This window comes from Sinocyclocheilus anshuiensis, unplaced genomic scaffold (assembly GCF_001515605.1).
Source record: "Sinocyclocheilus anshuiensis isolate Anshui unplaced genomic scaffold, SAMN03320099.WGS_v1.1 scaffold338, whole genome shotgun sequence".
In the NCBI taxonomy this organism is placed as follows: domain Eukaryota; kingdom Metazoa; phylum Chordata; class Actinopteri; order Cypriniformes; family Cyprinidae; genus Sinocyclocheilus; species Sinocyclocheilus anshuiensis.
Genome location: NW_015542339.1, coordinates 371,003 through 383,965, shown reverse-complemented (window position 1 = coordinate 383,965; position 12,963 = coordinate 371,003). Strand labels below are relative to the sequence as shown.

The 12,963-nt window shown below is 36.7% G+C and overlaps 2 protein-coding genes across 3 annotated transcripts in view; both read right to left on the bottom strand.

The window, feature by feature from the left end:
* Positions 1-3,428, bottom strand: part of add3a (adducin 3 (gamma) a) — a 111,218-nt gene extending 107,790 nt beyond the window's left edge. Inside the window, exon 1 of the mRNA XM_016489663.1 lies at positions 3,323-3,428. The gene's annotated coding sequence lies outside the window, so the exon portion shown is untranslated. The remainder of the gene's footprint in view (positions 1-3,322) is intronic.
* Positions 3,429-5,149: 1,721 nt separating this feature from the next.
* Positions 5,150-11,068, bottom strand: LOC107691168 (stonustoxin subunit beta-like). 2 transcript variants are annotated; one of them, XM_016489661.1, is made up of 4 exons: positions 10,818-11,068; positions 10,279-10,387; positions 6,119-6,172; positions 5,150-5,923 (listed from the first exon to the last, which is right to left on the bottom strand). In XM_016489661.1, exons 3-4 carry the CDS (start codon positions 6,162-6,164, stop codon positions 5,382-5,384), a joined length of 588 nt encoding a protein of 195 aa, XP_016345147.1. In that variant the 5' UTR covers positions 6,165-6,172; positions 10,279-10,387; positions 10,818-11,068; the 3' UTR covers positions 5,150-5,381. The 2 variants fall into 2 exon arrangements, with proteins under 2 accessions (XP_016345147.1, XP_016345146.1); XM_016489660.1 differs by having other exon boundaries at positions 10,829-11,068.
* Between the last annotated feature and the right edge of the window lie 1,895 nt (positions 11,069-12,963).

Below are 12,963 nucleotides of genomic sequence, written 5' to 3'. Positions count from 1 at the left end.
CAAGCACACACACACACACACACACACACACACACACACACACACACACACAACTATAGTTTGCAGAGCTTGTCAGGGAAAGAGAAGATGAAATTACAGTTACAATTTGTGTTTATCTTTACACACGGCTGAATAGCAGATACTCCAAATGCATTTCTATATGTATCTGACATCAGAAAGCATACTGAGCCAGATGGAGCTGAGCCGAAGAAAAAACAAACAGAAAGAAGTTCACCCTGCCCTGATCATCTGCAACATTCATGCGCTCCTTATGAAAAATGCGTGAAGAGAGACAAGCGGACACACCCGCAGAGCAGGAAAATAATGAAGAAAGAATAAAAAGGGCTCAAGTTATTAAAGACTAAACCATGTGACACTGATTTTAAATCTTGCCAATATTAGCAGAAAATTGTGTATCTACACACTGAACACAGTGACAGGACAAGCCGTATTGTCCAATTCGCATAAACATGACTCTCATGAAGCGATTCTTTTTACTGAGTCAGTCAAAAAGACTCACAAAACAACATTGAATGTACTGGTGAGTTTAGCATTTGGAATAAAACTTGATCAGCCAGTGAATTATTCAGAGCCGAACAAATGACTCCCTCACTAAACCGCGAGTTAGTTTTGGTTACATTCGAATTGAACTGAACCGGCGGGAATCGTTACTGTATATCACATGATAACGTATCGTTAAAGACACATTCACAACAGAGTTCTGTTGTACAAAATAGGCCTGAAATGGTAATTTAAAGCCGAGTCTTGAATATTTGGTTACATCTTTACTACATACACTAAATTATTTTTGCCATAATAATCACAAAATATGCCTATAATGCCCAAAAATGCTGAGTAGGTAGGCAGCTCACTACGTTTTTTAAGACAGAGCCAAAAACTTAAACACTCAGATTTTCAAACTATTTTTGGAGGTTAAAACAAAAGTAACAAATGTAATTTTAATAATAAGAACTGAAAACATTGATCATTTTCGTGAGTGGAATATGAACAGAGAGCAAGTTCAGGTTTAAATTAAATATTAAAAGCTCATAAGAGGCTTTATTGCCCTTTTATGGCACATACACACCTTTCACTGCAGACAAATTATTCTTCAATTTTTGTATCTCAAGTACAAGCTTGACTAAATTAGGATAATTTATGGATCAGGATCTCTAATAAGAGGATGCTAGAAGTAGCAGAATGCAAGGACAGCTTTAAAAGCACCACATCAATGCATGTGCCTTTGACTTTGACTATGCATCAGCAGGTCTTAACAATAAGGACGGCCTGCGGGCCCGGGGCCAATGTGTGTGAGAGACTTTTGAGCCAGTTGACAAAACAGTCTATGAGCTATTATCTTAAAGTTATTATATATTTATGTAAAGAAACCTTCACATTTAATGATATATATACACACAAAAAAAAATAAAAAAATAATAATAATAAAAAAAATAATAATACACACATACATGTTTATTATTTCTCCAACAAAATGCTGCACATTTCTTTGTGAAATTGAAATATGTCAAATAATAAAACTAACTTGAAATTTTAAAACAAATCCCAATCAAATAAATAATACAAATAAAAGAAATCTCTTCACATAAACAAACTAAGGCTTTGACTGTGCTCTCTCAAACTTAGAGGAAACCACTGCATTTTAATCACGATCCAAACAAAGATGCTAAATACATGTTATTTAGATTGTAAAATTTCGAAATTTGAAGCAAAAACAGAATGGTCTGACTTAAGCTTTGTGAAACTATACTACATAAAAAAATCTGAATGAAACAAAAACAGCAGATGGGCTGAATGAGATGCAAATGTCACTCTCTGACAGCAGGCATTTATAGGCTGCTGGCCCTTTAAGACCGAATGCACGGATCTAATACAACACTTGTATCTAATATATGTCACTTAAGACATAACCGACTGTGTTTACGAGAACACTTGCCGAGACAGTTATTTTGAGGTAATTGTGTGTGTACGTGTCCATTCAAGTGCAAGGAGACGCGAAAGAGGAATTAATTCAGTGTTCGCACGCTGTATGAAACGCCGCTCTCTACAACAGCGTGTGAGCACCGAAGTGAAGTCTCTTTAGCCTCTCCATGCGCTTGAATGGTTTAAAACGCTTGAATGTTTAAATCAGCAAGACCTAGAAACACATGCAAATGATCAGCTACGATCCAGTTCACCACTACAGGCGAGTGAACAACACGAATCAAAGAAGGAATTATAATATCACTATTCCAGATAGCCCGTCGGGCAGGGCGGTGATACAATTTAAGTAATAATAACAACAACAACTTTAATAACAAATTTTATAATAAATATTTCTGCAATTGAGAATTAAATAACAATAATTATTATCATTTTAAGAAAAATATCTACAAATATATGCATATATATATATATATATATATATATATATCAATTTAAATAATTACATATAAATATATTTGAATAAAAATATTAATTACTTTACATGCGATATATAAAAATATAGTTTTAATGTTTAAAGTGCATTGAATTATATATTAAATGTTTTTAAAATAAAGAATAATAATAATGTTTATATATACACATACATACATACATACATACTTTTTAAAAGTATATTTTTTTAGATATATAAATTATATAAAAATAACTAAATTACATAAAAATTTACTAAAAATACAGAAAATGTATGCATAATTATATAGAGAAAAAGGCTGACAAATATTTTAAATAAAATATATATTTATAATTTTTAAAATAGAATGTATAATTATTTTTATTTTCAAAATATACATGTAATGTACTTTTTATATCTTAAAAATACAAGTATATATACTGACGACAATAAGTATTATACAGTAAGATACAATAAACAATACAATTAATACAATAAATGAATTTATAATTAAATTCATGCATTACTAATATGATAAAATACAATACGTATATATACTGACACTGTGCATTAATGTCTATTTCACCTGACTACTAACATTCATGCATATTCATTCCTCTGCTTCATCTGCTGCATCAAACACACCATCACTATGATTTAACACTGCTGTCTAATCATGACAGAGCCGCAGCAGCTTTATTGCAGCGCAGCGCAGCGCAGGGCGGGACGCGCTGGAACTTCATCAGCAGCAGCGCATCCAGCAGCGCTTCAGACGCGCGTCACAAACGCGTCCCTGTGCTGCGGCTGAAGCCACGCGGGACACCGCACAAATCCACTGAACACCGCCACAGACAGCCCTGCGCAGCCTAACCGAGGCCTGAGAAATAACACATCCGAGCAGAGCGCACTGAATGCCGCTTAACTTACCTAAACTTGCGCGTCTGGAGAGTCGCGCGCAATCTGCTGCTTTCATTCAGTCCGCGTGCGCGTTCAGCGCGGGCAGCGCGAGCGTTTTGAACTGTACTTCAGGGCAGTTGCGTGGAAGAGCGCGTGACGTCACCAGCGCTGCGCAGACGACATCCGCAGCGTGATTGACGTCACACGCCGAGCTCAGCGGCTTCAGTTGATCCTCATACGATGCCGATCTGAGGAAGCGCACTATATGGCAGGAAACCAGCGCTGCTCTGCGCTCGTCGCGTTTGAATGAGGAGCAAAATATGGCAGTCGCCGGAAAAATGTAAACTAGCGTTTTTTTGGGGAAGAATTGTTTCAAAATAGTAATATTTCTATTATTTATAAAATTAATGCTAAATGTTTCATTGATTCTTTAAAAAAGACAGCGCTGAAAACTCTTTTTTATTTGTTCATTTTATCAAATATGTTTGTTCATTGATTATTGATAAAGTTAATAATAAATTAATTTGTCTCGAATTTTAATTAAATAATTAATATTGAATATTGTAAATGTCCTTTCTGTAAGTAAATAATAATAGGCTAATACAATATTTTGGTCCATGTAGCAATTACTAATATTGTTTCTAATCTATATCTGCGCCACACACAGTCATATTGACAATTAACTTGAGAAATGTTATTGCATTATCATTATACCAACTTGTGCTTGGAATAACAAGAGGCATACTAAATAGATTTCGAATAGAATTAACTCAAAGGGTTAATCTAATGTCTTTATAAGCAAATGCTTCCATCTAGTGTCAAAATGATATTACATCACAATATGTGTGAATAGTGTGAACCTTACCAGGGAATTTTTAAAAAGCTGTCGGATCCAGAGAATTTACCAAAAAGGTAAACTGTCCTTCTCATGAAAACTAGGCCTATCTAATGAAGAAATTATCTAATGAAGAAAACAGTAAATATTGTGTACAATATTTAACTTTTCTGATCGATACACTACATATATAGGGTGGTTTACATTTGAATGAAGACACAACTGGTGGTTCTTACCAGCAACTGTTATTAAAAGAGACAAGTGGGAAAATATATCGGAAAAACATACGCTGTTATTGAATCATACTCATAAACAAGCAAAGAAAACATTAGAAAAAAAACTTCCCACAGTAACGTTATACTGCCAGCTACAGAGCAACTATAACAAATAGTTAATTTCACAAACAGCTACAAATAAACTGCAAGTACTGAATTAAATGTGAAGAAGAGTGTGGAGTGGTATTTTGGCCAGAAGCAAAGGTTTTTAAGGTTAGTTTTGGAATGTTATTTATTTATTCATTCACTTTTCTTTTACTTTTCACTTCACAAGACATTAACTGATGGACTGAAGTGGTGTGGATTACTTGTGGATTATTGTGATGTTTTTATCAGCTGTTAGGACTCATTCTGGCGGCACCCATTCACTGCAGAGGATCATTGGTGAGCAAGTGATGTAATGCTGAATTTCTCCAAATCTGTTCTGATGAAGAAACAAACTCATCTACATCTTGGATGGCCTGAGGATGAGTAACTGTACATTTTTGGGTAAACTATTCCTTTGTTAGTTTGTACCAACATCCTGCCGATGGCACCAAAAAAATGTTAGATTGAGTCTCTAGTCAGGAATATTTGACTAAACCCCAGACACTGGATCCCGTTAGAAAATATCTGTTTGTCAGGTATCCCATAATCAGTGTTTTACCACATTTTGTCTAGTACCCAAAACTGTATTAACAGTTTTCTATCATCAATCATTCTATCAGATGGAGAAAAGAGCAGAAAGCATGAGACAAAATGGTCAAATGATCCAAATTTATTGAATAATCTTAGTTGTGTATGTTGCAATGCTCAGACTTCGTCTGCCTAGCATAAATCTAACAAGTGTTATTATATAGCCTCTGAAGGGCTGTTTGCACTTATTGTAAATAGACACTCCGATAAAATAAAGGGAACTTGTTTTGACATTAGTAGTTATGTCTAAAGAGTGCACATATTTTTTGGGGCCACTGTTGATCTTGTAGTGAATTGAAATTACTCATCCTGTTTTTGTAACATCACAGAGAGACACCGAATTAGTATAAAGCACAAATCCAGCAAAGAGGGGTTCGGTGAATTTGGTGTTGAATGTGTGTAAGTGTCTGAGTGTGTTTGTGTCAGAGATGCTGTAGAAGGACAGAATCCCAGCCGGCTCGTCCAGATACACTCCTACTTTGTTTAAGGGAGGTGGTGGGGGAGGAATGTGTGTTCCCATATTATCATGCCAGGCAATCAGTTTCTCCCCGAAGCAGCTCAGAATCCAGGATTTGTCATTGGCTCCAAACCTGCTTTCACAACTTTCACCTTTCCTGCCGATTCCTTCATATGACAGCACCATATCACCCAACCCGCTCCATTCAGCTTCCCAGTAACAGCGTCCAGACAGACGCTCTTTACACAGAACCTGCGGAAGGCCGTCAAATCTCTCTGGATTATCAGGGTATATCATTGGATCTGGATTACGCACCAACTTTTTGTTGCCATCTGCAACAGACAGGAGATTGTGTGCCGTGTTTGGATCCAGTGTGAGATCAAAGAAATCTGCACAAAAGAAAAGAGAACACAATTAAGACCACAAAATATGTTCAAGAATCAAATTGGTCAAATTTGACTTTTCGGTTCCACATAAATATTTTTGACCACATGTACAGAGTAAACATTTTATACTTGAGATCTTATTCTGGTCTTCTGTAAAATGGTGTCCTGTGAAAAAACGTAGGCTATGTGTAGACCTACATTTTAGGAGTTCTTCTCTACTCATGTTCTCTCCACTGTGTTCCATGATCCAGACTGTTAAATAAAAAGAAAAACATAACGTGTCACCAAAAATGTTGAATAAAAAAAAATAAAAAAACCCCACAAACACACACAACAAATAGGTAGAACACAGTAAATATTCATTAAAGGGATAGTTCACCCAAAAATGAAAATTCTCGTCATTAATTACTCACCCTCATGTCGTTCTAAACCCGTAAGACCTTCGTTCATCTTCAGAACACAAATTAAGATATTTTTGATTAAACCTGAGAGTTTTCTGTCCTGGCATAGACAGCAACGTAACTACATTCAAGGCCCAGAAAGGTAGTTAGGACATCGTTAAAGTGCCCCTATTATGGATTTTTGAAAATTACCTTTCATGCAGTGTGTAACACAGCTCTAAGTGAATGAAAACATCCTGCAAAATTTTAAATCTGAAAGTGCACCGTGTATAAAGTTATTGTCTCTCAAAAGAAAGAGTCGACTCTGAATCATTGAAACGAGTCATTTTTAAAACGAATCCCAAGCCGTTCCATGTTGACGTCAACATGAAACATTAACATTAGCCCGCCCACTTGTTGGACTTTTCGCGTTGGTCTGAATGAAAATGCAAATTCATTCTTTGCCACTAGGTGCCGCTTTTAGAGCTGTAAAAATTGCGGTTTCCGCGGTAACGCTGTACACAAAGCAGCATTGCGCCCACAAGCCCTGCTTTAACAGGGCCTTGAACGTGGTAGTTGCGTTGCTGTCTATGGAGGATCAGAAAGCTCTCCGATTTCATCAAAAATATCTTAATTTGTGTTCCAAAGACAGGTTTGGAAGGACATGAGGGTGAGTAATTAATGACAGAATTTTCATTTTGGGTGAACTAACCCTTTAAATCTAATAAATAATATTTTGCTTTCCATCCTTTACTAGACTATTTTTGTAGTTTATTAGGGGTCAAGCACCTAAGGTATCTGTTATATTTGTTAGTTTTCTTTTTCTTCTGCTTTTGAGTCTATGGCCACCCATAGAACTGCTTGCAGGCACACAGGTGACTTTTTGAACATTAACTATAGCAAATTTGGATTCTCTAACACAAACCCTTTAGCACCACCAACTGTCGAAATTTGCAATCATGTTTGTGCTTTTAACTTTTGAATTGTAAGGGTATGAAGATTTAATTGCACCAGATGTTATTTACCGTCATGTGAAATTTCAGAAAAAGTAAAAAAAAAAATTTCACCAACATTGGCTTAGATCATATTCAGACTATGCTGGCAAAAACATTTTGATAAACAAGGGTTCTTGCATAGCGCATCAACAAAGCTCATGAAGAGCACAACAAAATGGCCAAAATATATCTCCGCAACACTTCTGTGTGTTCAGACCAAACTTGGTGTGTGTTATAACAAACATGACCTGAGAGTACATAAGCGGTTTCAGCACAGCGCCACCTGGTGGTCAAGAGATATGAAAAATTAAAAAATTTTCTTATAACTTTTAAAAAGTTTGGCACTAATTCATCAATGGTCTTGTTAGATTTGGTGTAGCATACCAAGTCAAACAATACCAAATTTTGCTATGTCAGCCATTTTGGGCATTGACTGATAGCCATGAATCGCAGCTCATTCTATTGCTTGGCTCCTACAGAATCCAATGGTGTATGTTTTTTGACAGTTGACTTACTTTTTTGACCTACTTATTTGAACATATTCTAGACCAGGGGTGTCAAACTCCATTCCTGGAGGGCCACAGCCCTGCCAAGTTTAGCTTCAACCTTAAATCAGTGCTGCAGATCTAGTTAATTAAGTCCTTCAGGCTTGTTTGAAAACCACAGGTATGTGTTGTAGCAGAGTTGTAACTAAACTCTGTAGGACTGTGTCCCTCCAGGAGCTGAGTCTGACACCCTTGTCCTGGACCGTTGGTCCAATCTTCACCTAATTTCACTTAGATCATCATGAGACCATCCTGGCAAAAAGTTAATAAGCGTTTTTTGATGTCTCAGTCTGTTTTCTTGTACTCCTCCTCCTCAAAGTTGATATCAAGCCATAGCCTAATATTTTATGCAATACTGTTCTTTTACAATACTTTTACTTTCTTAAAATACTAATACAACACATTTACATGGATCTTAATAACCCGTTTTTAAATTTGTAAGCCACAACGTTCAAACTTGTAGCCACATAAAGCTGAATAAATCTGTACATTGAAATTTCCTTCAAAATTGAAATGTGTTGTTTAAACCTTTGATAATCTGTTTAATAGGAAAACATTAGCCATGTAAATGTGATGGCTATATCTGTTATAGTTGTTGGGTGGAAACCTTCTTCATCTCCATATTTATTTATTTATTTTTCTTAAGTCAATGCTATTGGTCAGTCTTTATGTCTGTCTGTGGATTTAACAAATACGTACGCAACCCAGGCAACGATTAGTTCTATGAAACAAAGCAAAACCAATGTTACATCCATGTGTACACCGGACGCGAGCGGCGCGACAAAATACTATAGAACTCATTATAATCAGTGATGCTGCCTACACTGGATGCGGCGTAGCACCACACGACAAATCCCCGACAGAAAACTGCTGCTGCGTTCTATTTATGACGTATTGACACAAATTTTAAATTATTTTCAACGGTCGCTTTATCGTGTCCAGTGTAGACAGACTTTAGCTGTCGCGTCCAGTGTGGTGCCGAATTCTGCACGCTGCCAGATTGTGCACCCCCTAGTATTGGTAGGTTTAGGTGTTGGTGTGGGGGAGGGGTTAGGATTAGGGGTGGGGTTGGGATTAGGCAGTCAGGTAACGACTTCAACGAAGGGGTGCATAATCTGGCAGGGGTGCAGAATTCAGCACAACACCGGAGCGATGATTCAAAAACATGAAAACCCATTATAAAATCATGAGTAGACATGCCCCTTACTGCTGATTGGCTACAAGTTTGCTTTGGTACTCAGCCCGACTCAGGCCCTGTCCACACAAACGCGGTTATTTTCAAAACCGCAGCCTTTTCTATGCGGTTTGGCCATTCGTCCACACGCAAACTCTGCACCAGTTCACTGAAACCAAACATTTTTGAAAACTCCTGCCAGGGTGAAGATTTTCAAAACCTCTGGTTGCAGTGTTATCATGTAGACATCGAAACCGGAGTTTTTGGCTTGTGACGTCGGAGCATGCACCGTTATCTCCGCCTACTGGAAACCTTTTCAGGCTTCTGATTGGCCAACATGGCTTTACAGTTGAGATTATATCGCCACCTGTTGGTTTGGCATGCTCTTGACAGTGCTTCATAACATGCGTTTGCGTTTTCATGTGGACGGAGATTTTTAAAAAAACGGAAGACGGAAAAACTCCTAAAAATATAAAAATACCTGTGTATGTGTGGACATGGCCTCAGTATTCTAAAGCGTTTTTGAAAAAATACATACCCCACCTTTAACCAATGAAAAGTATTAAAAAGGCCTTGTGACTGAACATTGTAAATCCACTGGATCCTCAAACTGCAAAAATTCATAGCTTCACTCCACGTCCCTGTCTCCATCTTGAATTAAGTACTGCACACAGTTTGGAAATGGCTTGCTTGCGTTGCAAGTGTAAATAAAGAACTGGTTGTTTGAATAAGTACAGTGCTTTCTTTGCTCAAAAAACACTATAAAGGCTAATAATGTTCTATGTATTTGAGGAGAGAAAAAGAGTGCCTTAGTCTAGCATTTGCCGTTTAGTCATAGCCAATACTGTCTTAATACTGCCTTTGTATCTTTTATAACCTGAGATTTAGGCCAAATGTATTCAACAACAGGAAAAACTGAGCCCTCGTCTAGCTACAATAAACTTTGTAGCCTTTAAGTTGATGAAAACTGTAAAGCGCTGCACTTACTGCCTCAGATGCAGCTGTTCTGATGATGGACAAAACACAGATGTCCGACATTCACTGGTCAAAAACTCTTTAAAATTCTTCAAAATTAATTGAGCTTGATTTTGGTGAAATGTTATTAATGTAATGACGCATGCCAAATATGATGACAGTGATTAATTTATTTAAATTATTTAATTATTCAAAAACTATAGGGTTTTTTGCATTTCCTGAAAAGTAGTGCGTTTGGGCATACAAGGTTTCCATTCAACAGCGACAAGATATATGATTTTAAAATTACCTCAGCTTCTCCGGTTGGCAGCTTCTTAGAAAGCAGCTTCACTCCTGAATCCTTTAGTTATTGTTACTCAGGTTCAGTTCCTTTAGACAGGAGTTTGATGATCATAGAGCTGAAACAACACAAATCAGTGAACTTACAGGCGGACAGTCGAAATATACAACATTGAAAGATTACGTAATTGACCTGTAAGTATACACCACACCCCTTGGTTACATATGCTTTACAAAACATTGCTTTAGAATCGAGCAGAACTTTCAGTGAGCAGTGTAACTTTCAATAAAATGTGCTCATAAAGTGGTAGAGATATATTTGATATTATTCTTATTTGGGCTAAAATCTGCTGTAACATGATTGAAAACTGTGAGACCTAAAAAAAAAAAAAAAAAAACTGAGCAAACAATATCATCATAGGTAAATAACAGTAGTATCTTTGAACATATGCAATTTCTCTATATATACTGTTGGTACAAATGTAATGAAAATTATTATCAAAGGTATGACACCATATCCCCTCAATTTTATGACTATTTTAAAATTACCTCAGTCTTACCAGTTGGCAGTTTGGACAGAATGAGTCCAAAGATCAGAGTTTGATGAATGACTGACCTTTATCACAGCACCACACCCCTTAGTTACACATACTTTACAAAACCTTGAATAAGAATCAAGCTGAGCTTCCAGTGAGCAGTGTGACTTTCAGTGAGACGGGTTAATTATTGAATCAGAATTTGTAAATTTTCGTCCATGTGTAAATCGCACTGGATTTGTGTGTGTATTTTGAGACTTTCCTGGCAGCCTCTACTCTTTAGCCAATCAGAAGCCAGCTTACTGACATGTCTTCACTTCACTTCCTTCTACTGTAGAGAAGTGAAGCCAAAATGTCACAAGATCCGAGCTATGGAAGGTGGACAGAACCAAAACTCTTTAAACGGAATGTGAAATTTGGCCGTGTTAACAACACGCACTGTTCATCCACATTAACACAGCAATTTTGAGTGCTTTTCTTTTCTTTTTCTTTGTTGTATGTTTAGAAATGCACATTCTGGCCATGTTAAGGTGTCAGTTTTTGCCACATTTCTTTAGTATATGTAAAGACGCACAGTTTTATGTTGTTTTATGTTAAGATGACAAATTTGAACGTGTTTCTGAATGCGCTCACATTCTGCCCATGTTTGAACATGTAATTCATGTAATACTTATAATTATAAAGCAGATTTACCATTAGATTTACCCACATATTAATCCTCTTTAGTTTATTGCGATATTGCTTTACTGATATCTACTGTGCTAGAGTAAATTACTGTAACAATGTGAATTAAGACTTTTCCAGCTGAGAAAGAAGGTTGAACTAATTAACTAAAAAGGACAAATCATGACGCAAGACTGACATCACACTCAACGTACTGATGCATTATCCCTCATGAACAAATATAATGTCTGATGTTTGCATACGTGCATACCAGTGTACCATTACGACATCTTTCACAAATAAACATGATGTCTGATGTTTGTATATGTATATACATTTTGGCCATGTTAAGGTGTCAGGTTTGCGGCGTTTCTTTACTATGTGTAAAGACGCAGTTTTACCATGTTAAGACAACAAATTTGAATGTATCTCTCAACACGCTCACATTCTTGCCATGTTCGATCATGTAATACTTATAATTATAAAGCAGATTTACCATTAGATTTATTCACATATTAATTAGTTTTTTGCGATATTGCTTTACTAAAATCTACTGTGCTAGAGCAAATTACTTTAATGTTGAACTAGTTAACTAAAAAGGACATGACAAATCATGACATAAGACTGACATCACACTCAAAGTACCAATGCATTATCCCTCATTACGACATCTTTCGCGAATAAACATGTCTGATATATGTATATATATATATATATATACTGTATATGTATATACCAACATACCATCATGTCAAATACAGCAATTTCATTGGGTGATGAGCGTGTTGTCGCGTTAACGAGGACAAAATGTGCATGTTGACATGGTCAAATTTCACTCATCCCATTCAAAGATTTTTGGCTCCTTCTGCCTTCCATAGGCCACTGCTGATGACCAAATTTGGAGCAAGCATCTGTGCAGTGGTGATCGTGAGGTGAAGCTACGGTTTCCATTTGTGCCACAAACCAGTGCTCGAATTGAATCAAGTCTTATGGGGGGGTCCCCACTTTTTTTTTTTTGTTGGGGGGGAGGAGTTTGCAATCCTATAAAATACATTTATAATATGAAAAAAAAATTATTAAAACATGCTTAAAGGGATAGTTCATCCAAAAATGAAAATTTGATGTTTATTTGCTTACCCCCAGGGCATCCAAGATGTAGGTGACTTTGTTTCTTCAGTAGAACACATATGATGATTTTTAACTCCAACCGTTGCAGTCTATCAGTCGTATAATGCATGGCAATGGTAACAAAATCTATGAGAGTAAAAAAAACATGCACAGACAAATCCAAATTAAACCCTGCGGCTCGTGACGACACATTGATGTCCTAAGACACGAAACGATCGGTTTGTGCCAGAAACCGAACAGTATTTATATCATATTTTACCTCTAATCCACCACTATGTCCAACTTCCTTCAGCGCGCGCACGGCATCCGATGCGTGAGGTGTGTACAGGCATTACTTTACTAGTTACTTGTGGGGGGGGGGGGTTTAA